The following is a 21981-nucleotide window of genomic DNA, read 5'->3' as shown; positions in this document are numbered from 1 at the left end:
CCCCCAGCACAGTACCTCCAGCGACTGTTGCTGGCGTCTATCTTATGTTTCTTTTTAGATTGTGAGCCCTTTGGGGACAGGGATCCATCTTAATAATTTAATATTTCTCTGTGTAAACCACCCTGAGCCATTTTTGGAAGGGTGGTACAGAAACTGAATTATTATTATTATTTATTTACACAGTCAGACAGGTGTTATTGACTGGTTTGTTTTATCCAGACATCGAGTCCTTCCCAAAGGACCTGGGATGGCTGAATTTTATTGTCAATGTTGTTGCTGCTGTTATAGATATCATCGCAGAATATAGGCTGTTCCCAGTAAAGCTGCTTTTTGTAATTGGCTGGTGGTGATTTCTGTGGCCCCTATGGTGTTGAGGTGCTCTTCAAGGTCTTTTGGAACTGCACCCAGGGCGCCAATGACCACTGGGATTATTTTGGTCTTTTTCTGCCACAGCCTTTCAATTTCAATTTGTAGATCTTTGTATTTGGTCATTTTTTCTATTTCTTTTTCTTCTATTCTGCTATCCCCTGGTATTGCAATGTTGATTATTTTAACTTGTTTTTCTTTCTTCTCGACTACAGTTATATCCGGTGTATTGTGTGGCAGATGCTTGTCTGTTTGTAGTCGGAAGTCCCATAATATTTTTGCATCTTCATTTTCTTCAACTTTTTCAATTTTATGGTCCCACAAATTCTTGGCTACAGGTAGCTTGTATTTTTTGCAGATGTTCCAGTGTATCATCCCTGCTACCTTGTCATGCCTTTGTTTGTAGTCAGTCTGTGCGATCTTTTTACAACAGCTGATTAGGTGGTCCACTGTTTCATCTGCTTCTTTACAAAGGCGGCACTTGCTGTTTGTGGTTGATTTTTCGACTTTTGCTCTTATTGCATTTGTTCTTAGTGCCTGTTCTTGTGCAGCCAGTATTAAACCCGCTGCTTCTTTCTTCAAGTTGCCATTCTTAAGCCATTGCCAGGTCTTGGTGATGTCTGATTTACCACTTATATTGCGCAAATATTGACCATTCAGGGGCTTCTTTTTCCATTTTTCTGCTCGCTTCTTGACTTGTTCTTTCTTGTAGGCCTGCTTTGTTTCATTGGTGTTGAATAGTTTCGCATTATTGACCATTTGAAGTGCATCTTCTTCACTATCCTTGATATATTCTTCAAGGCCTCTTTTCTCCTCCTCTACTGTTTGATGGACTTGCAGCATTCCTCTTCCACCTGAGCTGCGAGGGAGGTATAGCCTATCGACATTACTGCGTGGGTGCAGAGCATGATTGATGGTCATGATTTTCCTGGTCTTATGATCTAGCATCTCTAGCTCTGCCTGGGTCCAGTCTATTATTCCTGCAGTGTATCTGATAACAGGTATAGCCCAGGTGTTTATGGCTTGTATGGTGTTCCCGCCATTGAGTTTGGACTTGAGGATTTTTCTAACTCTCCTGATGTATTCACTTCCAATTTTTCTTTTAACTTCAGTGTGTGCGATGTTATCAGCCTGGAGAATGCCCAAGTATTTGTAATGTTCTTTCTCGTCCAGGTTCTTTATCTTGCTTCCATTGGGTAGTTCTATTCCTTCTGTTTTTGTTATTTTTCCTCTTTCCATTATTAATGCAGCACACCTGTCTAGTCCAAACTCCATTGCTATATCGCTGCTGAATATACGGACAGTGTTTAGCAGTGATTCAATTTCTGACTGGGACTTTCCATACAACTTCAGATCATCCATGTACAGCAGATGGTTGAATAATAATAATAATAATAATAATAATAATAATAATAAAAGTCCACATGTACGATAGCAGTTATGATAATCTACAATTTGTAAACATTTTTGTTTTTGGTTGAGGCCAATTTCTAGATATACAATGCTGTTCTGAGGGACAATTATTTTTCTGATTAAGCTACAGAGTATGAAGAGTAGCTTAAATGGCCATTGGTGCTCCTTTTAAGAATGCCACCTGCTGACTCACTTCTCTTTTTGCCCTAACTATGACATTTTCTACAATGATCTGTGACGAGGAAGCTTAATAGCTTGAAAACAAGTGCACTTACTAGTTTTCCAAAACGCACAGTTGCAATTCCCTTTGGGGGGAAATTTCCAGTGCTTCTGAAACATAAACCTCCTGTCTAAGAGAGAGAAAAAATGTATTTCCAAGATAAGAACATTTTTTTTAATTATATCTACTCATGGTGCTACATACTAAATCGACCCCTGCTAAATCGACCCCTACTTACTAAAATATTTGGCTCAGAACATTGGCACAACTTGTTTACACTGATGAATGTTGGTTCGCATCTTATACACCTATAAAAGCAAGATAAATGTTAGAAATGTAAATAACTGTAATAGAAAAATGTAGGTTTGCTATGTTATAAAGTGGAAAATGATAACAATGTTGATTGTATGGCTAGATTCATAACATGGCAGGTTCAGATGTAACACAGAGCCAGGATTAAATGTTGGCTTCGTGCAACATCTCCTAGCCTCAAAAGCACACGCTCCCCATTACCCTTCACACGACTTTGGAGAACTGTTGGAAGAATTATATTTCTGATTCTAGGTTAGAACAAGCCAGGATTGCTCATTATTTCAGAATAGATCAATCCTGGCTTATTCTAACCAGAGTTTAAATATAAATCAGGATCTGAACCTGGGATTGTATCTTGGGTTCAGATCCTGGTTTATTTTGAAGATCTTAATGTTGGGATTTTTTGGTTTGGATACAACAAGCAATCCTGGCTTGTTCTAAACCACAATGAGTAGAATCCTTCCAGTTTAATCCTGGCTTCATGTTATGTCTGAACTGGTCTAGTATGTTAAGCACGAATGCTGTCTCTTTTCCTAAATAAAACCAGAAAACAGCTGTCCTTATAAAATATATTCCAGAAATAACTCTCTTTATGAATCAGGATAATAATAATCAGGATTATTCAGAAGATATATTTTCTAACACACAGGCACTTTGTGAACTGAAACTATGTGCATATAGTTTATCAAACTTCTATCCATTGCTTTTATTTCCATTTTCATATATTTGGGTGGGAGTGGACAAGAACTATCAATCATGTTTCCTATCTCAATGTTATACACATTTTTAAAAAAAACTTACCTGTTACTTAATACATTTGAAGCAGCAAATGATTGCTCTTTTCCATCACATTGAACACATAATGCTGCTTGCAACAATGCACCATTAGTATCTCTTTCCACTAAGTTAAAAGAGAGTGTGAAAGTAAACATGCAGTACCACACACAGAGAGAATGACAATGTACAAATATAATGATTTGAAAGAGCAAAATTAGATAAATTCAGTTTCCTTTCAAGTCACAATTTGGAAAGCTTGGTCAGGATCCAAAAGGCTGTTTTCAGTGTTCTGCACACATGGTGGAGGTTCAGGGGCTGCCCTTCATTACACAGTCTCTGGTAGATGCTCAAATTTCACTTCTAAAGATCTGGGGCCTCTCCTGAGTGGCATTCCAAATAGCATGAGGGACTACAACTGGAAAGAAAAATCAGCTACTTGTGTGTCTATGTGTTCACAGGTCTTGGAATCCTAAGACTAATCTTTAGAAAGCAAACTAACACATGTATTAATTATTTTTATTTATTTTTATTTTATTTTATTTTAGCATTTTTATACCGCCTTTCGTTAAAATATAACCCCAAGGCGGTTTACAAAAGTTAAAAACATACAATAAAAACACAATAAAAACAACATGCTTAGAATATAAAAACATATAAAAACAGGCATAAAACAATACAACAAATAAAAACACCCAGAAGCAGCAGTAAAAACGATTATGTAAAAGCCTGGGTAAAAAGCCAAGTCTTTACAAGCTTTCTAAAAGCCATGATGGAGTCCGAGGAACGAATGGCCACTGGGAGAGCATTCCAGAGTCTGGGGGCAGCAACAGAGAAGGCCCTGTCCCGAGTGCACGACAGCCGAGCCTCTCTCATTGTCGGCACCCGGAGCAGGGCCCCCTCAGATGTCCTCGTCAAGCGGGCAGCAACCCTTGGGAGCAGGCGGTCCCTCAAATACCCCGGGCCCAAACCGTTTAGGGCTTTAAAGGTCAAAACCAGCACCTTGAATTGGACCCGGAAACGAACCGGTAGCCAGTGCAGCTCTTTCAAAATGGGGGTGATATGTTCCCAACGGGCAGCTCTGGATAAAACCCTCGCTGCCGCGTTTTGCACTAGCTGCAGTTTCAGGATATTCTTCAAGGGCAGCCCCACGTAGAGCGCGTTACAGTAATCCAGCCGTGATGTGACTAAGGCGTGGGTAACCGTGGCCGGATCTGCCTTCTCGAGAAAGGGACGCAGCTGGCGCACCAGCCGAAGCCGTGCAAAGGCACCCCTGGCCACCGCCTCCACCTGAGCCTCCAAAAGCAGAGCCGGGTCCAGTAGTACCCCCAAGCTGCGTACTTGCTCCTTCAAGGGGAGTGCAACCCCATCCAGAACTGGTAAAATCTCCTCATCCCGATTGGCTCTCCTACTGACCAACAGTACCTCCGTCTTATCCGGATTCAATTTCAGTTTTTAGCCCACATCCAACCCATCACGGCCTCCAGCCCCTGATTCAGGACATCCACCGCCTCCCTAGGATCAGATGACAAGGAGAGATAGAGCTGAGTGTCATCCGCATATTGCTGACAACTCAGTCCAAATCCCCGGATGACCTCTCCCAGCGGCTTCATGTAGATGTTAAACAGCATGGGGGACAAGACCGAACCCTGCGGGACCCCACAGGCCAACGGCCACGGGGCCGAGCAGTAGTCCCCCAGCACCACCTTCTGGACCCTCCCCTCAAGAAAGGACCGGAACCACTGCAACGCAGTGCCTCCGATTCCCATACTCGAGAGGCGGCCCAGAAGGATACCATGGTTGATGGTATCGAACGCCGCCGAGAGGTCCAGCAGAACCAACAGGGACGCACTCCCCCTGTCTAGTTCCCGGCGTAGGTCATCCACTAGAGCGACCAAGGCAGTCTCAGTCCCATATCCGGGGCGGAAGCCAGATTGAAAAGGGTCCAGATAATCCGTATCATCCAAGACCCTCTGCAGCTGGGACGCCACCACACGCTCTATCACCTTGCCCAAAAAGGGAAGGTTAGACACAGGTCTATAGTTGTCCAGGCTGGAGGGATCAAGGGAGGGCTTTTTTAATAGAGGTCTTACCACCGCCTCCTTAAGGCCCGATGGCATCCTGCCCTCCCTTAATGAAGCATTAACGATCACCTCCAGCCATCTGCCTGTCCCCTCCCTGGCAGCTTTTATTAGCCATGAAGGGCAAGGGTCAAGAGCGCACGAAGTCGCCCGCACACTGCCCAGGATCTTGTCCACATCCTCAGGCCGCACCAACCGAAAAGAATCCAACACAACGGGACCAGATGGTACCAAAGGCACGTCTGCTGGAACTGCCAAAACTCTGGAGTCCAGGTCAGCACGGATGCAAGCGACTTTATCTGCAAAGCGACAGGCAAACCGATCACAAAGAGCTGTAGATGGCTCTTCCCCCATTGTCCGGGGGGATGTGTGGAGCAATGTTTTCACCACACGAAACAGCTCTGTTTGCCTGCACTGAGCAGACGCAATGGAGGCGGAGAAAAAACGTTTCTTCGCCGCCCCCACCGCCACGGCGTAGTCCCTAAAATGGGTTCTAGCCCGTGTTCGATCGGATTCGTGACGACTCTTCCTCCAGCGTCGCTCCAGCCGTCGTCCGAGTTGCTTCATCGCCCTAAGCTCCGAGGAAAACCAAGGAGCGGAACGGGCTCCACCAAGCCGGAGAGGGCGCTTGGGGGCAACCGTGTCAACAGCCCGGGCCATCTCTCCATTCCAGAGATCAACCAAGGCCTCGACAGGGTCACCAGCTCTGGACACTGGAAACTCCCCGAGGGCCGTCTGAAATCCAAGCGGATCCATAAGCCTCCGGGGGCGGACCATCTTAATCGGCCCACCACCCCTGCAGAGGGTAGACGGAGCAGTCAAACTAAACCCCACCAGGTGATGATCTGTCCATGACAAGGGAGTGGTCTCAAATTCCCCCACCTCCAGATCATTTATTTCCCGGTCGGCAAAAACCAGATCCAGAGTGTGTCCCGCCACGTGGGTAGGGCCCGATACCAACTGAGACAGGCCCATGGTTGCCATGGAGGCCATGAAATCCTGAGCCGCACCCACTAGGGGGGCCTCAGCGTGGACATTGAAATCCCCCAAAACAATAAGCCTGGGGGAACCCAAGGCCACCTCCGAGACCACCCCCGCCAGCTCAGGTAGGGAGACTGAAGTGCAGCGGGGTGGTCGGTACACCAGCAGAATCCCCCCCGGTACACCAGCAGAATCTTCTCATACTGTGCGGGAGATGGCAATGGTAAAGCCCTCCTGTCCAAAGAATTAAAGGCTAATTCCAACATTGAGGTAACAGAATAATTTGTATTGGAAGGGTTATGGTTTACAGTACATACACTTTACATGCAGAAATTCCCAGCTTCAAATTCTGCTATATTTTGAGGGTGGGGGTAGAAAAGACATCAGGTAACAAACTGGGAAAGACCTCTACCTGAAGCCAAGGAAAGTCACTCAAGTCAGAGTAGACAATGCTTCGTTTGATAAACCAATGGGATGACAGCATAAGGTGGTTTAATAGATTAAATTCTGTAGGCATCTTCTCATACTGTGCGGGAGATGGCAATGGTAAAGCCCTCCTGTCCAAAGAAACCCACATGGCTCTGTGGTCATCAGGAGTCGACACTGACTTGACAGCACAACTTTACTTTTACGTTATGTGACTTTTTGACGGAGACTTTTAATTTCAGCTGAACGGCCACAGAAAATCTTTAATGCAGTCGTCTCTGCTAGCAAAAGCAGACATTTTAGACAATGAATAACTACATATAATTCTTACCTAAAATCTCATCAACAAGGCATTTGCATTTCCCATCAGCAGTTAAGCCTTTAGGGCAAGCAATGCAGTCCCATCCATCTTGAGTAACTCCACTCTAAACAAAAGGTTAAAATACATTAAAGCTCACTACAGTAGCTGAAAAAGCACATACATCTACGTATTGTGTTTATAATGGAAGCTATTTAGAGCATATTCAAGGTATAACAATTACCATGGTATCTGGACATTTTTCACAAGTAATAGATCCACCATTATCCGAAACCAGCTTGAATCCCGGTAGACAAGTACATGAAGTATCTGAAAAGTATGCAATAAGTTGCTATCTTAACAGTTGCATGTTAAAACCAAAATGATAGCTTTTTAAAGTGATAATACAGTGTTATTTACTCTAAAAGCAGCATTTAAAAAAATAAAAGTTATTGATTTATACAATTCTAAGCTTAACTAAATGGAAACATTCTCCACCTAATGGAAGTTCCCCACATGTAATGCATTTGGGACCAGAATATTAAGCAGCAACTACCCAGTAGGCATGTGCCTGAAACGTTTCGGCAGTGGGTGTGTGTGTGTGTTTCGGCGCCAGTGGGGGTAGTACTTTGAGGGCAGGGGAGGGTGTACTCACCCCTCCCGCCGCATTTCCCCCACCGGCGCTCTGTTATTTTTAAGCCCCTTGGGGCGGCAGCGTTCCTCCCTGCCGCCCCGTTCCGCCCATCGGCCGGAAGTAGTGAGCGCATGTGAACGCGCGCTCGCTACTTCTGGCTACTTCCAGCCGATGTGGGAAACAGGGCTGCAGGGAGGAACACTGTCGTCCTGAGGGGCTTAAAAATAACAGAGCGCCGGTGGGGGAAATGCGGCGGGAGGGGTGAGGTTGAACATTTCCACCATAGGAAACAATGGGGATTCGAACTTGCCATGTCCTAACCCTAACATGGATCCACAGCTTTCATTTTTTTTTTTAAAAAAAGCTAAGCTCTAGCCCTTGTAGAAGTGGAATTATGGAACAAAATGTGTGGTCACTATTTTTCAAGTGTTTAGATTCTTTGGTGTATAATAACTTTCCCTCAATGAATCCATATGAGGATTCATTACACACCTTCATTTCTTCTATTCATTTTGACAGTCTTTTCGACAGTGCCAACTGTCAGCTGGCAGTTGGTCCAGTGACAGTCAAAATGAACAGAAGAAATGAAGGTGTGCAATGAATCCTCTCAGTGATTCATTATGAGAAAAAGTTACTATACACCAAAGAATCCAAACACTTGAAAAATGACTGCACATTTTGCTCTATAACTCCACTTCTACAAGGGCTAGCGCTTAACTTAAAAAAAAATGATGAAAGCTGGGGATCCATGTTAGGATGAGGACATGGCAAGTTCGAATCCCCATTGTTTCCTATGGTGGAAATGTTCAAAATCAGTAAAAAAAATATAAAAAATCATTAAAAATCAACCAAGTGTCCCATTGCCTTGAAATTTGGGTGGTAGGTGGCATCCATGGGGACCTACCCATCACCCAAATTTGGTGCCCCTAGCACCTTGTTAAGTGGTCTGAATTGGTCTGAAACTGAATCAATTCAAAGCAAATACAAATCAAATCTGGGGTGATTTGGATGGGATATATTTGGATACAAAATAAATCAGGGGTAATTTGTTTTGGGCATAAATCAAATTAAAAAAAACCCTGGTGACTGGGCCCGCCGCCACCTCCTCGCTGCTGCCGGGCACGTCGCCACCTCCTGGCCATGGCCGGACCCGCCGCTGCCACCTCGCCTGCCTCTCCTTGCTGCGGCCAGGCCCAAAGCCGCAGTGCATGCTTCTCGCCGCGGCCGGGCCCGCTGCCACTGCCATGCATGCTTCTCGCCGCGGCCGGGCCCGCTGCCACTGCCATGCATGCTTCTCGCCGCGGCCGGGCCCGCGCTGTGCATGCTTCTTGCTGTGGCTGGACCCGCTACCGTGCATGCTTCTCGCCATGGCCAGCCCTCTACCGTGCACGCCTCTCGCCGCGGCTGGGCTCGCCACCAACCGTGCATGCTTCTCGCTGCAGCCAGGGCCACTGCCGCCCTCTCTACCGCAGCCAGGCCCGCCGCCTTCCAGCCGGGGCCGCCATTTCGCCTGCCTTCCCGCCACCGCCTCCCCAATGTGGCCTCCGCTGCCTCTCCTTGCTGCCATTAGCTTCAAAGAGACCAACCGGTGTCCAGCCAATCAGGCAGCTCCCTCACCGGCATGCATAGCCTTACTACATTCTTACGCATGGCTGGCTAAGAGAATTAAGTATAACTAGCCGACCCCGCACAGGGCATCTGCTCACTCCTTGGGGCCAGCTGTTTCCCTCTCCCTCCTGCCCGTCTCTCCTCTCTCCTCCCCTTGCCCCCACAACCTGCACAGAGCCACCGCCAGTCCGTCCCGCCGCCGCCCGCCTCCCCACCCCCATTGTGTTTTTTGGACTTGCGGCCAAGCCACCTCCTCACCCTGGCAACTGGGCCCGCTGCCGCCACCACCCCGCTGGGGCCAGGCCCGCTGCCACCTCCTCCTGGCCATGGCCAACCCCGCTGCTGCCACCTCCACTGCCTCTCCTTGCTGCGGCTGGGCCCGCCGCTGCCATGCATGCTTCTCGTCGCGGCTGGGCCCGCCGCCGTGCATGTTTACTATTATTTATTTATTACATTTATATCCCACTCTTCCTCCAAGAAGCCCAGAGCGGTGTACTACATACTTAGGTTTCTCCTCACAACAACCCTGTGAAGTAGGTTAGGCTGAGAGAGAAGTGACTGGCCCAGTCACTCAGCCAGTATCATGGCTGAATAGGGATTTGAACTCAAGTTTCCCCGGTCCTAGTTCAGCACTCTAACCACTACACCATGCTGGCTCTCCTGTTTCTAGCCGCGGCCGGGCCCGCCGCCGGCGCGCATGCTTCTCGCCACGGCCATGCATGCTTCTCGCTGCGGCCGGGCCATGGCTGGCCCCGCTGCGGCGATGCATGCTTCCCACCGTGTCCAGGGCTGCTGCCACCGCCTCTCTGCTGCGGCCAGGCAGCCATCCTCCTTCCAGCCAGGGCCGCCATTTCGCCTGCCTTCCCAACGCGGCCTCCACTGCCTCTCCTTGCTGCCATTAGCTTCAAAGAGGCCAACTCCTGGAGACTCCGGGAAGTTGGCAACCCCAAGGCTCTCAGCAATCTCTTCTTCACACAGCCCTTCATTCCTTTCAAAGCTTCCAAGGATCAGATAGGAGCTCCGCATGCTGGAAAAGGGGGTGTGGGAAGCGAGCAGCCTCCTCTCCCTCAACCCTCGCAGCATTTAAACCTTGCCGGCAGGGAGATGGAGCTGCTTAGCGGCATTGCTAGAATCTTAGGAGGATTAAGTCCCTGGCCCATAGTATACTTGCTTTATTTTCAGATTTCACTCCCCTTCATGATCGCTTTTTGCTGCAACTTGCCCCCGTGTCAGTTTTTGTTGCTGTTTTATTGTGCGTTAACATTTCACCTTTCTAGTCCCCCCGCCCCACAATTATTTTTAAGAGATTGGGGGGGGGGGGCACACACCTCCTCCTCGGCAGCCTCTGCCATTGCGCCCAGCATCTGCCCTGCAGCTGGGCACAAGGGCTGCCCCTCCACTTCCCGGGGCCGCCACCCCTCGCGCCTTTCTTCGGCTCTTGGCGTGGGTTTTTTACCGGCGGCTCACAAGAGAAGCTTCTCACACCGATCCGCTCACCCACACCTAGGCTGACTGACCGCTCCGCGCGTGGAGAGGGGGCTGGTTCTCCTCGGCTCCAAGAGCAGCCCTAGGAGCGGCAGGCCTGAGTGAGTCAAAGAGGATTGGTCTGAAGCCTGAACCGCCTCACCCTGCGTGCTTTTCCTCTGGAAGGACCCGCACTGGCCGCAAGCCAAACGGGCAATGTCGAAATATTGGGCTCCATCGCAGCTCTGAGGCTGGCGCAAGGGCAGGGCGAAACTCTGGCCGGTCGAAAGGCCCACGCGAAACGGCAGCAAGAACAAGGCCAGGCCCAGCCAGCGCCGCTGCGTCGTCATGGTTACTCAGGCCTCACCTTAACCCCGCCCACCTCCATCCTAGGCCAGAACAGCCAATAGCCACGCCCAACTTTTTGTAAGAAAGGCGGTCTCTGACACTCCTGTACAGGACATCGGAGGGATCAAGAAACATAGAAGAGCGTTTTGTTTTGGCCAAGATGTTTGTCCGATCAATCTAAAAAAGAGAATATAGCTCATTCCGTACTCATTAGGCAAACCTCTGCTAACTGAGCAAAGAGACACCGTTTAAAGTGGTGATTCTCTTTATCGCTTATATTTAGCTGGGGGAAAGCAAATAGCCCGATCCAACCCAACACAGCAACCCTCCAGTGGCTGTTGCTGGTATCTGCCTGATGTTTCTTTTTAGAATGCGAGTCCTTTGGCGATAGGGAAAGGAAAAACCACAGAGCCATGTGGTTTTCTTGGTAGAACACGGGAGAGGTTTACTATTGCCTTCTGCCGCGACCCGCGCAGTCTGAGATGATGTCTTTCAGTACCTTCCTATACCGCTGCTGCCCGATATAGGAGTTTCCCATATTCTGGGATACAGACTAGTGGGGATTCGAACTAATAGCTTCCTGCTCTTTAGGCAGGTTACTTTTCCCAGTGCATCCTTAGGTGGTTTGGGGGACAGGGATCCATCTTATTTATGTATCATTTATTTTTCTACGTAAACAGCTTTGAGAACTCTGGCTGAAGAGTGGTATAGAAATATTCGTAGTAGTAGAAGTTATAGTCTAATCGCTGTATTTGAGAATGCATCCCTTTAAACTTGGTGGACTTGCTTCTAAGTAAACTGGTTTAGACACAATTGTAAACCACTTTACTTAGAAGCAAGTTCCACCAAGTTCAAAGGGATGCATTCTCAGATACAAGATTGGTAAGTTATCTGCAAGCCAACACAGTGATCTTTCTAGTCAAGTTAAATGTGTTGATAGACCACTCCTCCAAGCCAATCATGAGATCGGGTTAAAATTGAGGGATGGCTTTTTTTTTTAAACATCAAATCATAAACATATGAAAGCAATTTACTTAAAGAGGTAATTACATACGCACATCCTTCGGACCAACGTCGTTTTCTTTCCCTACGTATACGGAGCTGAGAACATATTTTTTGTTTTTAAGTGTCATACATACGTGTGTGTGTGACTATCACACACACGCATGATGTGTATCATTCATTATGCAAAATCTCTCATGGGATGTAAATTATATTTACAACACGGGCGTATATTTGGATCAAGTTAGCTTTCTCTACATAAAGTCAAGTCAATTGCAGAAGTCAAACAGCTGCTTTTACATCTATCCCAAGTCTGTCTCGAACACGGAAACAATTTTGCAGTTTGGGTGGTGCCCCATTTTGTTATTCGAGTTGGCACCTTGAGACTCCCGATATATATTAATGTCCAATAAAACACGAATTGTTTCAATAAGTTTAGCAGCCCACTGAGAATACCCACAACTAGCGCCGGAAAACTGTGCGAACTGCACTCAAACCAACCCTAAAAAGCCGTGAAACGCGTAGGCCTCCAAAAAGCGGAGAGTGGGGTGGGGGAGAAACTCACACTGAACGGCAGCCGATGTGCCACAGTCACATGAATAACAAAAGCAACAAATCCTGTTGGTCCCTCCACTATCACAAGGTTCTAAGCCAGGGGTGGCTAACCTAAAGATCTCCAACTGTTGTAAGACTCCAACTCCTACCATCATAACTGGAGTCGGAGTCCCACAGCTGCTAGAGACCCCACACATCCCTGCGCAAGACAAAACTTTATCGCATGATATGCGTAGCCCCTGCGTACTAGTGTAGCCACCGGAAGGCGCCGCACCTGCGGATTGGTGAAGTCCTGAGTTTCCGGTAGCATGTACGCATGCGCGTTTCGCGTTGTCGAAAGCCGTTGCGTCTGGCCTGGGTTGCGCGCGTGCGCGGAGCGCCTATTCCCCCCCCCCGCGCCGTTCGCTGTGTTGGACGGAGGCTGCCATTTTGTTGCTTGTGTGGAAGCGCTTTTTCCCGCGCGCGTGTGTCTGTGTGTTGGGGGGCAGGTGAGGAGCCGTGGGAGAGCGGCACCGCCGCCGCTGCTTGAGGGGAGCGCACGTGCGCTGGCTGCTTTACAGCAGCTGTGTTGTGCTGCTGGCGGACGGGAGACACGGACGCGGCCGGATCAGGGAAGAAGCCTGAGAAGAGGCGTCGCAAAGCCTCCGCACTGCGGGCAAGCCCACTGCTGCTTCCTTCCCACGCCCTCCGCGAGGGAAAAAGGAGAGCCCGAGCGCTTTCGAGGTTCCCTTCGCCTCCGGGCCTGGTCAGTAGAACTGTGGGGCGACCGGCTCGTCCTTCGCGGGTGGTTGAGGGGGAGGTGTGTGTCTCGCGGCGCTCGTCCCGCTTTTCGGAGCGTCCTTATGTCTCGCCTGGCTCCGTCTCCTCGTGAGAGACGAGGGCCAGCGGCATCCCCGTGCGTGTGGCAGAGTCCTCCATTGCCGAGCGGACGGGAAGTTGGTGCTGCCAGGGTGGCGGGAGCCGGGAAGGACGCGCGCGCAGGCCTTTCCGGCTCTGATGGCCGAAGACGTGGTGCTGCTGAATCGCGGGGCTGGGTTGTGCGAAAGGGACTCCTTTTACACCACCCGTCTTGGGTAGCCGGCAGTGGATCGCGGTCTCTTGCGAAGCTTGATCGCCATATCTGCTCCTCTTCTCCGCCAAGTGTAATCTCAGGTTTGGGTTATGGGTTCGACCCCCTGGAGCCATGCCTAGGAATTCCTTGTTCTCCCACGTAATCTCGGTTGGTTGGTTCATGGCAATCGCTCGGAGCGCACTGGATCACTCTGAAGCTGTTCCCTCTAGGAAGTATAATGGATTGTACACAACTGGCACGTGAAAACGGCACAGGATTAAAGAAACGCCAGTCCCGCTCAGAGTCTGTTTTGCAAAAAGAACCTGCCTCTTGGTGGTTGCGAGCGTTTAAGTTTCGGTATAAGTCACGTGGAAATTTAAATAAACAGTTCTGGGTGCTCCTGGAGAAGTTGCTTAGGAGCGCATGCTTTCTGCTCTCTTCAGGTACTCTATATACATGGTGTACAGTCCTCTCTCGCTTCTCGTGGGTTTCCCGATCGCGGATTTGAGAATCCGCGACTGGGAAATTGTGACAGCCCTCGCAAACAGCGACCCGAATATTCGTGGTTTGCAGAGCTTTTATTAAAATGGGGGGGGGTGCGTTTCGGGGGCGGTTTCCGGGGTATCTGTTTTTCTTTTGCCGTAGCCGCTGTGCGGTGTTGGCGCAAGAGGGACGGTGGCAAGAGCTCTGCCCGCTTCCCAAACGGCGGGGCAGGAGGTCCAGTGTTGGCCGCACTGAAAGAGTTCCTTACAGGGCCCGCCTTCCTTCCAAATGCTGCAGATCAGGCCGATTTCACGCACGTACCCTATCTGTAACATTTGGGAGGAAGGCGGGCCTGTGTAAAAAGTTCTTTTTGCCATCTCCAGTACCCGACTGTTTGGGAGACCAGCAGAGTTCTCGCCGCAGTCTTCGCTGCGCTGCCGCCGCACAGCGGCAATGGTAAAAGATTTAACTCTCTCCCCCCCCCCCCCCCACCCTGTCAGGGGGGTTATTTTGGGTGGATTTTTTCGGTTGTGATTCCTCTAACCCCATGTTTCCCATTTATCGCACTGTGGATGCAACCGTGAATTGGCCAACCGCAAGGTTTTCCCGGAACTGAACCCTCGCAGCTGGTGAGCGACAACTGTTGCGTTTGCTGAAGTCATGTCAGGATATCCCAGAGTTCCATTTGGTTTTGATTTCTAGAAGGCAAACAGCGCGAGCACGTTGGGAATGAGTAGAACAGGCACCACGGTTTTGTTTTGATAGGGGCTGTTAACACAGGATTCTGTACTTCCTTTTTTTTCCCCTTAAGTTTTCTCTTTGAGAACTTCACAGAATTCCAATATTTGGTGTTTAAGCAAAGCAATTTATTATCCGGGGAGTATTTGGCAGCTGTTTAGATTTCTGAAGGCTTTTCCGGAGGTTAATCCGATGTTTTCACAGCTTATCCTCTTGAAACATCTAAATCATTTCATGCTTTATTCTGATCTGATAACTAAGTGTTGCGAAGATAGCTAATTTTGCTTTTCGTTCAGTTTGGACTCGAGAAGCAACTAAAAGTGCACATTATCGGAAAGGCTATGATCTAATTTCTCTGTACTAGATGTGGGTGTTTTATCTATGGTTTTTCTGAACAATTTGACTCGAATGTTTGAACAGTTCTAGCTGGTTTTCTAGCACTTTGTTGTCATATCAAGGTTTATCTAATTGTAGGTTGGGAAATTGCAGAATTAAGCCTTTTGAGTAAAGCACTAGGATGTTGTTCATCTCTATTATGATCAATGGGAATGTTGCCATTGGTTGTAATAGGTATATATATATATTGTATCCTTGGTGAACCAAGGGATTAGAGATCTTTGATTTGGTGTTACAGGTGTATGTGTGTGTTGTGAGAAAAAATAGGTTGGTTCTAGGTATTTTTACAGAATTCAAGTGTTCAGAGTGAACAGTTTCACAAACTTTGGTTTGTGCATCAGTCACAAGCGCAGTCACCTGTTAGAATGTTCTAAGTTATGTGTGTCTGCAAAATATTAGAGAATATATCTTTTTGAAACTAGCTGCAATCCTATGCACATTTACTTGGAAGTAAGCTCTATCAGACTTTGTGGAACTTATTTCTGGGTAAACATGCATAGGATTGAGCTACATGGTTTTCTGTTTCTTCTTCGTATGCACATAAGCATTTCTGTGGAGCTTGTGAACTGACTGATTTGGCAATTGCCACAAGTATGTTTTGTTTGGTGTAGAATAAGCATATTGTATACCCTTTTGTTTGTGATGTATTCATGCTCTGGCAGTTAGATATATTATATACTGGATTTTATGAGGAGAGATTCATGGTAGGATACCAAGCACTTTGAGAATTGGAATGACTATCAATTTTCTTGGAATCCCTGCTTTGGAGTTTTGTTTTGTTTTTTAAACTTTCAATGTGATCATCTTTGCAGTGCAAAATCTAGTTGCTGGTGAAAATCTTGCCACCATTTTTTGGAAACAAAAGAATTTCAGAAGAACTAGACATCTCTCTGTGTTACACTTTCATCTTCAAGGACTACAGGCATTGAGCGGTTTTCTTGATTGTCAACTTTGTGTGGATCAGTTGAATACTCATTTTCATTGCTTGCTGAGGGTGATTTTAATATTTGGATGTTATTACATCCTCCTCAAATGGATGCACAAGCTAAGAAGCTGTTCGGTTGAAGCTTGTTATTTCTGATTTAAATAAATATATATATATCCCTGGAATGGGGATGAAAGCCTAAGGCAATGAATTTCTTTCCTGCTTTGTTAATGGTTTTGGCACAGTAATACGGCACAATATGTAAATCACATTGCCTCTCAGCGATTAATTGTGTTTCATTTTCTTTTCACAGTTAAGTTGATTTCACAGACTTTATCAGGCCTTTCAAGCAAAAACAGGTAAGTTTCTAAAGCTTAATGCTTCTGAGCATTGTCTGAGGTGGTGTCCTTTTCTCACGTTCTTGTGGCTGGCAAGGAAGCTAGGCAATTGGGTATCCTAATCATGGGGAAAGGATAATAGTGTTGAAGAATGATGGAACATGCTTCATTATGAAGTGAGCTAATTTATTGGTAGATTATGATGTCTGAAAATTTAATAGACTTTGGTGTTGGGGTGCTATTAAGTGATCTCCTTGATTGCTTAATTGTTTTATGCGTTTGATATTACGTGGCAGGAACTTAGGACCAGAGCTGTCTTAATCCTTACATAGAAGTTCATATGAACTATATAATGCATATAAACTGTGGAGGTTTTAATACATCTTATCTTAGATAACAAGAAGAGTGATGTTTTAGTAAGAGTGACGTTGATGTTAGTGCTTCTAGGATTAGGAATACTGGTTCTGCAGAATTTCAGATTTTGAATAATTAATTGTTCTAAACATTAGATAAAAGTGTATGGAGTTTTTTCATTTTATATCATGATCAAGGCAGAGGTGTTTGTTTCAAACAGTATAGTTTGAGGTATAGTACTTATTTTTTTACAGTATACTAAAGGCTTGCTATCATGTATACCTTTTTGTCCACAGGTGATTATTGCTGTGGGTTGAGTTCAGAATGGCTGTAGTCATCCGTTTACAGGGGCTTCCTGTTGTTGCGGGTTCTGCAGATATTCGCCGTTTCTTCTCAGGATTAAATATCCCTGATGGAGGTGTACATATCATTGGAGGAGAAAATGGGGATGCTTTTATTATATTTGCAACAGATGAAGATGCAAGACAAGCAATGAGCTACTCAGGACGATTTATAAAGGATTCGCGTATACAGCTCTTTCTCAGCAGCAAGACAGAAATGCAGAATATAATAGAAATTAGTAGGAAAAGGTTTGATCGTGATGGAAGAGAAACAATAACTGGATCTAGGCGAATGGGTTCCAGTAATTCGGAAGCATCTGGAGTTCGGAACCTTTCAAATCTAGTTGCAGCCATTAAAAAGGGAATTAATAAATTTAACTATGGTTCTATGGATCCCTTGGAAGACAAGTTACGTTCAAATGGCTCTCGAAAGTGTGATACCAATATTTCAAAATCAAATGATAATCAACCTAGGAATGAATCGGACAATTTGTACTTATTTGTACGTGGTATGCCTTACAGTGCAACAGAAGGTGATGTACTCAGCTTCTTCTCTGGATTACAAGTGGATGAGGTGATCATGTTAAAACGCAGTGATGGTCGAAACAATGGAGATGGTGTGGTAAAATTTGCTACATCGAGTGATGCCCTAAAAGGCCAACAACGTAATAGGGAGTTTATGGGTTCAAGATTTTTAGAGGTGCATCCTTCTAATGAAGATACATGGATTGCATATGGTGGAAGAATTGACAACAAGGTGGATCCTCCTTTCAGAACTGAACATTTTGCTCATTTAAATGAAAGCTTTTCTTCCAACAGAGAATATTCTTCAAGACGAGAGTCAGGCTATTTGACCTCAAGAAAACACTCCCATTCAAGGTCTCCCCTGAGGAGGGTGATGGCACACTCCCATTCAAGGTCTCCCCCAAGGAGGGTGATGGCACACTCAAGGTCTCCCCCAAGGAGGGTGATGGCACACTCAAGGTCTCCCCCAAGGAGGGTTACGGCACACTCTCGTTCACAGTCTCCCCCAAGGAGGGTTATAGCACATTCCCATTCAAGGTCTCCCCCAAGAAGGATTATGGTACAGACTCGTTCAGGGTCTCCTTCAAGGGGGGTTATGGCACGGACCCATTCAAGGTCTCCTCCAAGGAGGATTATGGCACGGACCCGCTCAAGATCACCAAGGAGGGTTATACCACAGACCCATTCTAGGTCTCCAAGGAGGGTTATGGCACAAACTCTTTCAAGGTCACCTCCAAGGAGGATTATAACGCACTCCCATTCACCTCTCTCTGGTTCAACACGGTCTCATTTGCCTCATAACAAAGAGTATTATATACTAATTAAAAATCTATCTGCTGCGGTTGAGAAGAGAGATTTGAGAGTGTTCTTTGGAGAACTGAATGTAACTAGTAATCAGATTACATTCTTAAAGCCACATGATAATGAGAAAAGGAAGAAAGATGCATTTGTGGTGTTTAAATCTGAGAGAGAATATGAGACTGCATTGGGCTATCACAAGAATGTTATATTTGGTGAGCCAGTTCACATTTTTCCCATTTCTAAAAAAACAGTGTTGGAGTTAATAGAATCTTCTGAAACTAAAAGATCACCAGAAAGACAGAAAAAAGAAAAAAGTAATCGAGACGGATACCCCAGCTCAAAAACATGTGTATATGTAAGAAACTTTCCATTTGATGTGACAAACGTTGAAGTACAGAAGTTCTTTGCAGGATTTAATATTGAAAATAGTGATATTCATTTGCTTTATGATGACAAAGGAGTTGGACTGGGAGAAGCATTGGTGAAATTCAGATCTGAAGATCAAGCCCAGAAAGCTGAAAGCTTAAATCGCCGACGATTTTTGGGAACAGAGGTACTTCTAAGATGTATATCTGAGGAGCAAATGCAGGAGTTTGGTATTAATGTTTCACTAATCTCAAATGAAAAGATGCAGAATAATCTCCGTGCATATGATAGAAGTGAACATTTGTATTCACTTGATTCACAAGGACCAGCCATGCAGGGGAACATAAAGTATCCATCTGATTATAGACGTCCATCCGATGACTTCATTTGTTCACCTGATCGTTTTAGAGCCCCTCCCCCCTTTACAGAACTTGGTGCTGCAGGTATTTCTGGAGGTTTCCCACATGGACGCTTTATGCCTGACTCTCATTTCAGTGGTGGCCCAGATCGCATCACGCTGATTAAAATAAGGAATATACCATTTCGTGCTGCCCCAAATGAAATTTTGGATTTCTTCCATGGCTATAAAATCATACCAGAATCTCTTTCTATTCAGCAAAATGAATATGGAATGCCTTCCGGTCAAGCTGTTGTTGCTGTGGCAAATTATGAAGAGGCCATGGCTGTTATTAATGAACTAAATGATAGGCCAATTGGTCAGCGTAAAGCTAGGCTAACTTTGGCATAAATGAGAGAATGCACACGAGGAAAGGCAAAGCAATTTATAGTATTAATGCATTAAAATGATTCACACTTTTGTTAGTGGAAAATGGGGGGGATCTTAATCTCTTTGTAAATAGTTATGTCTGATTTAAGTTTACAAGTTATTTTGCTTAACTCTTAGAGCTTTTTTGTGAACAGCATTGGATCACTTTCGCAGTTAGCTTGCAAAGTGCATCTTAATGTAAATACAGCATTGTATTGCATATTGTGTATTCTGTTCTTCATTCCATGGTTGCCTGTATATTTGCAGCTTATCTGAACGTGCTGTTTGATGCAATACATATGCACCTTCCAAGCTATTAGATAGGTTGTAAGTCACCCCATGTATTCTTAACAAATGATCTCATGAGTGTCTTAAGTTCTTGCTCATTGTTGTGTCCAGTCACCACTTGTTAATGTCAGCTCAGCATTTCTTTTAAAATAAATGTACACATAATGAAATATATGGTTTCTTGTGTATTGCTTATTCATAACTGATAGTGACTGACAGCCCTAATAAGAACCAGCATAGGATTTTAGTAGTGTATAAACGTGTCTGATCCATCAAGTGTACAAATTATGTTCTGTGTATGGGAAATTATGTTGATATTATTGGAAGATACAGTTGGCATAAAAAGGCCCCCCCCTTTTGCCCCTTGCAGGATTAGCCTGTGGAACTCAAATCCACTGTGTTTGCTCATATCCAGAAAGCTCCTAATAAGGGTTAAAAATGGCAAGACAAGTTTGCTTCTTGCATGACCTCGTGGCACATGATACAGCCAGCTTACTGAAGCTAAGGAAGACTAGGTATGGTTAGTGCCTGTATAGGTGACTGCTGGGTAACCCATATACCTTGGTTTCAGTCCCATAATGGAAGTATATAACAAAATAGTAATGTCGATGGCTATTGGTCTGAAAAGGAACAAGATACGTTTTTTCATAACCACACAGGCTTCCCAAACTTTAGAATGCTGTCTGTGAGTGGTGTTCTCATCGGTTCTTCCAAGTAAATGAAGGTGGGTACAATCTATGTTAGAGAGAAGTTTTCTTCCCAGAACTTAAGGCTCTCGGGACCTGTAACTCCCTAGTTGGTCTTCTAAGAAAAGTGAGCAATGCTATTTTATTCCATTCCCTCTTAACAAAGATTTATGTTTGAGTGTGTTTCTTCCAACTGCTACTTTTTATGGTATTTAGCACAGATGTCACCCTTTACAGTCATTACTGAGATTACAGAATGCTCCAAGATGGAATAGCTTTTCAAAAATTAAAAAATGGGAAGAACTCTTGTGAACAGTGTGAACCATAGTTGCTTAATGGTTAGTGGAGATTACTGGTCTGCAGGAGGATAGACTTGAGCTAATAGGCTGCTGTAGGAAAGTGGCCTGAGGACTCAATTTCATTTTTTTTTTCTTGATTTAGTAGAGTCATCTTAATAGGTGCCTGTGGAGTTTTCACAGTAGCAATATTGATGAATTTGTGATACTCAGAGCTCACTTTTTACTGTTATTTTAAAGAATTCTTAATTGACAAATTAAAAACTGCTAAAATCCTCTTAGTATTCTCGTAGTAATCCAGTAGTGTGTTCTATCCAACTAATTTAGCATAGGTACATACGGATGGCTGACATCCTAGTGAGTTGCTTTTTAAAAAAGATCTTAATAGTTTACAAACATTTATTTTAAAAATTGTGTTCTCCCAACATCCTGCTGCTTTGATGCAGTGTTGTCTGACATTTGGTAACTTCATTCACTATCTTGTTTAAAAATTTTCTTCTTGTAATTAGTAAAGTGTGCCATTGAGTCTTTGTCAACTCCTGGCAACCACAGAGACCTGTGGTTGTCGTTGGTAAAATACAGGAGGGGTTTACCATTGCCATCTCCTGTGCAGTATGAGATGATGCCTTTCAGCATCTTCCTAGATTGCTGCTGCCTGATATAAGTGTTTCCCATAGTCTGGGAAACATACCAGAGGGGATTTGAACTGGCAATCTCTGGCTTGCTAGTCAAATCATTTCCCCGCTGTGCCAAAGCAAGAAACAGCATGGAAAATTGTCATGACAACTTCAAAGAAACTTCCACATCTTGTGGCCGTCACTTTTTACCTTTTTTCATAATTATCTTGCTTCACAATATAGGATTTTTTTCTATTTTGTACTTTGAAATTACTTTTGGGGGGAATGTCATTGAAATGCAAATGATTTTCAAAACATTCATCATAGTAGTGTGCAGGTATGTTTGCTTATCTTGTGTGTTACTGCCATTATTATAAATCAAGACGGCACTATTTGGGCTCAGTGCTTTTGCTTTCCCTTCAGACTATATATTCCGTTCCATCAGAATTGGGCTTTAACTCTGGGTAAGAATTTCAGGTTTACCCTCTTAACCCAGTGCATCTGAAAAGTAAAATGTTCTTACAAATA

The 21981-nt window shown here is 45.3% G+C and overlaps 2 protein-coding genes across 14 annotated transcripts in view; one reads left to right on the top strand and one right to left on the bottom strand.

Moving 5' to 3' along the window:
• TMEM67 (transmembrane protein 67) overlaps nucleotides 1-12793 on the bottom strand; it is a 79612-nt gene extending 66819 nt beyond the window's left edge. Inside the window, exons 1-6 of one of the 9 annotated variants that reach the window (XM_053248895.1) lie at nucleotides 12757-12793; nucleotides 7116-7201; nucleotides 6905-6998; nucleotides 3113-3212; nucleotides 2238-2307; nucleotides 2055-2129 (exon numbers count right to left, since the gene is read on the bottom strand). In XM_053248895.1, the coding sequence (XP_053104870.1) occupies nucleotides 2055-2129; nucleotides 2238-2307; nucleotides 3113-3212; nucleotides 6905-6998; nucleotides 7116-7118 (342 nt within the window). In that variant the 5' untranslated portion in view covers nucleotides 7119-7201; nucleotides 12757-12793. The other 8 variants (XM_053248898.1, XM_053248896.1, XM_053248893.1 and 5 more) reach the window with 8 other exon arrangements.
• A 104-nt stretch (nucleotides 12794-12897) lies between these two features.
• Nucleotides 12898-20024, top strand: RBM12B (RNA binding motif protein 12B). 5 transcript variants are annotated; one of them, XM_053248902.1, is made up of 3 exons: nucleotides 12898-12970; nucleotides 16389-16434; nucleotides 17064-20024. In XM_053248902.1, the coding sequence occupies exon 3, from the start codon at nucleotides 17092-17094 to the stop codon at nucleotides 19546-19548; it is 2457 nt and encodes an 818-aa protein (XP_053104877.1). In that variant the 5' UTR covers nucleotides 12898-12970; nucleotides 16389-16434; nucleotides 17064-17091; the 3' UTR covers nucleotides 19549-20024. The 5 variants fall into 5 exon arrangements, with proteins under 5 accessions (XP_053104877.1, XP_053104874.1, XP_053104876.1 ...); XM_053248899.1 differs by lacking the exon at nucleotides 12898-12970 and adding an exon at nucleotides 13089-13227; XM_053248901.1 differs by lacking the exon at nucleotides 12898-12970 and adding an exon at nucleotides 13856-13976.
• Nucleotides 20025-21981: the final 1957 nt, after the last annotated feature.

This window comes from Hemicordylus capensis, chromosome 4 (assembly GCF_027244095.1).
Source record: "Hemicordylus capensis ecotype Gifberg chromosome 4, rHemCap1.1.pri, whole genome shotgun sequence".
NCBI lineage: Eukaryota > Metazoa > Chordata > Lepidosauria > Squamata > Cordylidae > Hemicordylus > Hemicordylus capensis.
This window is presented reverse-complemented; position numbering and strand designations above follow the sequence as displayed.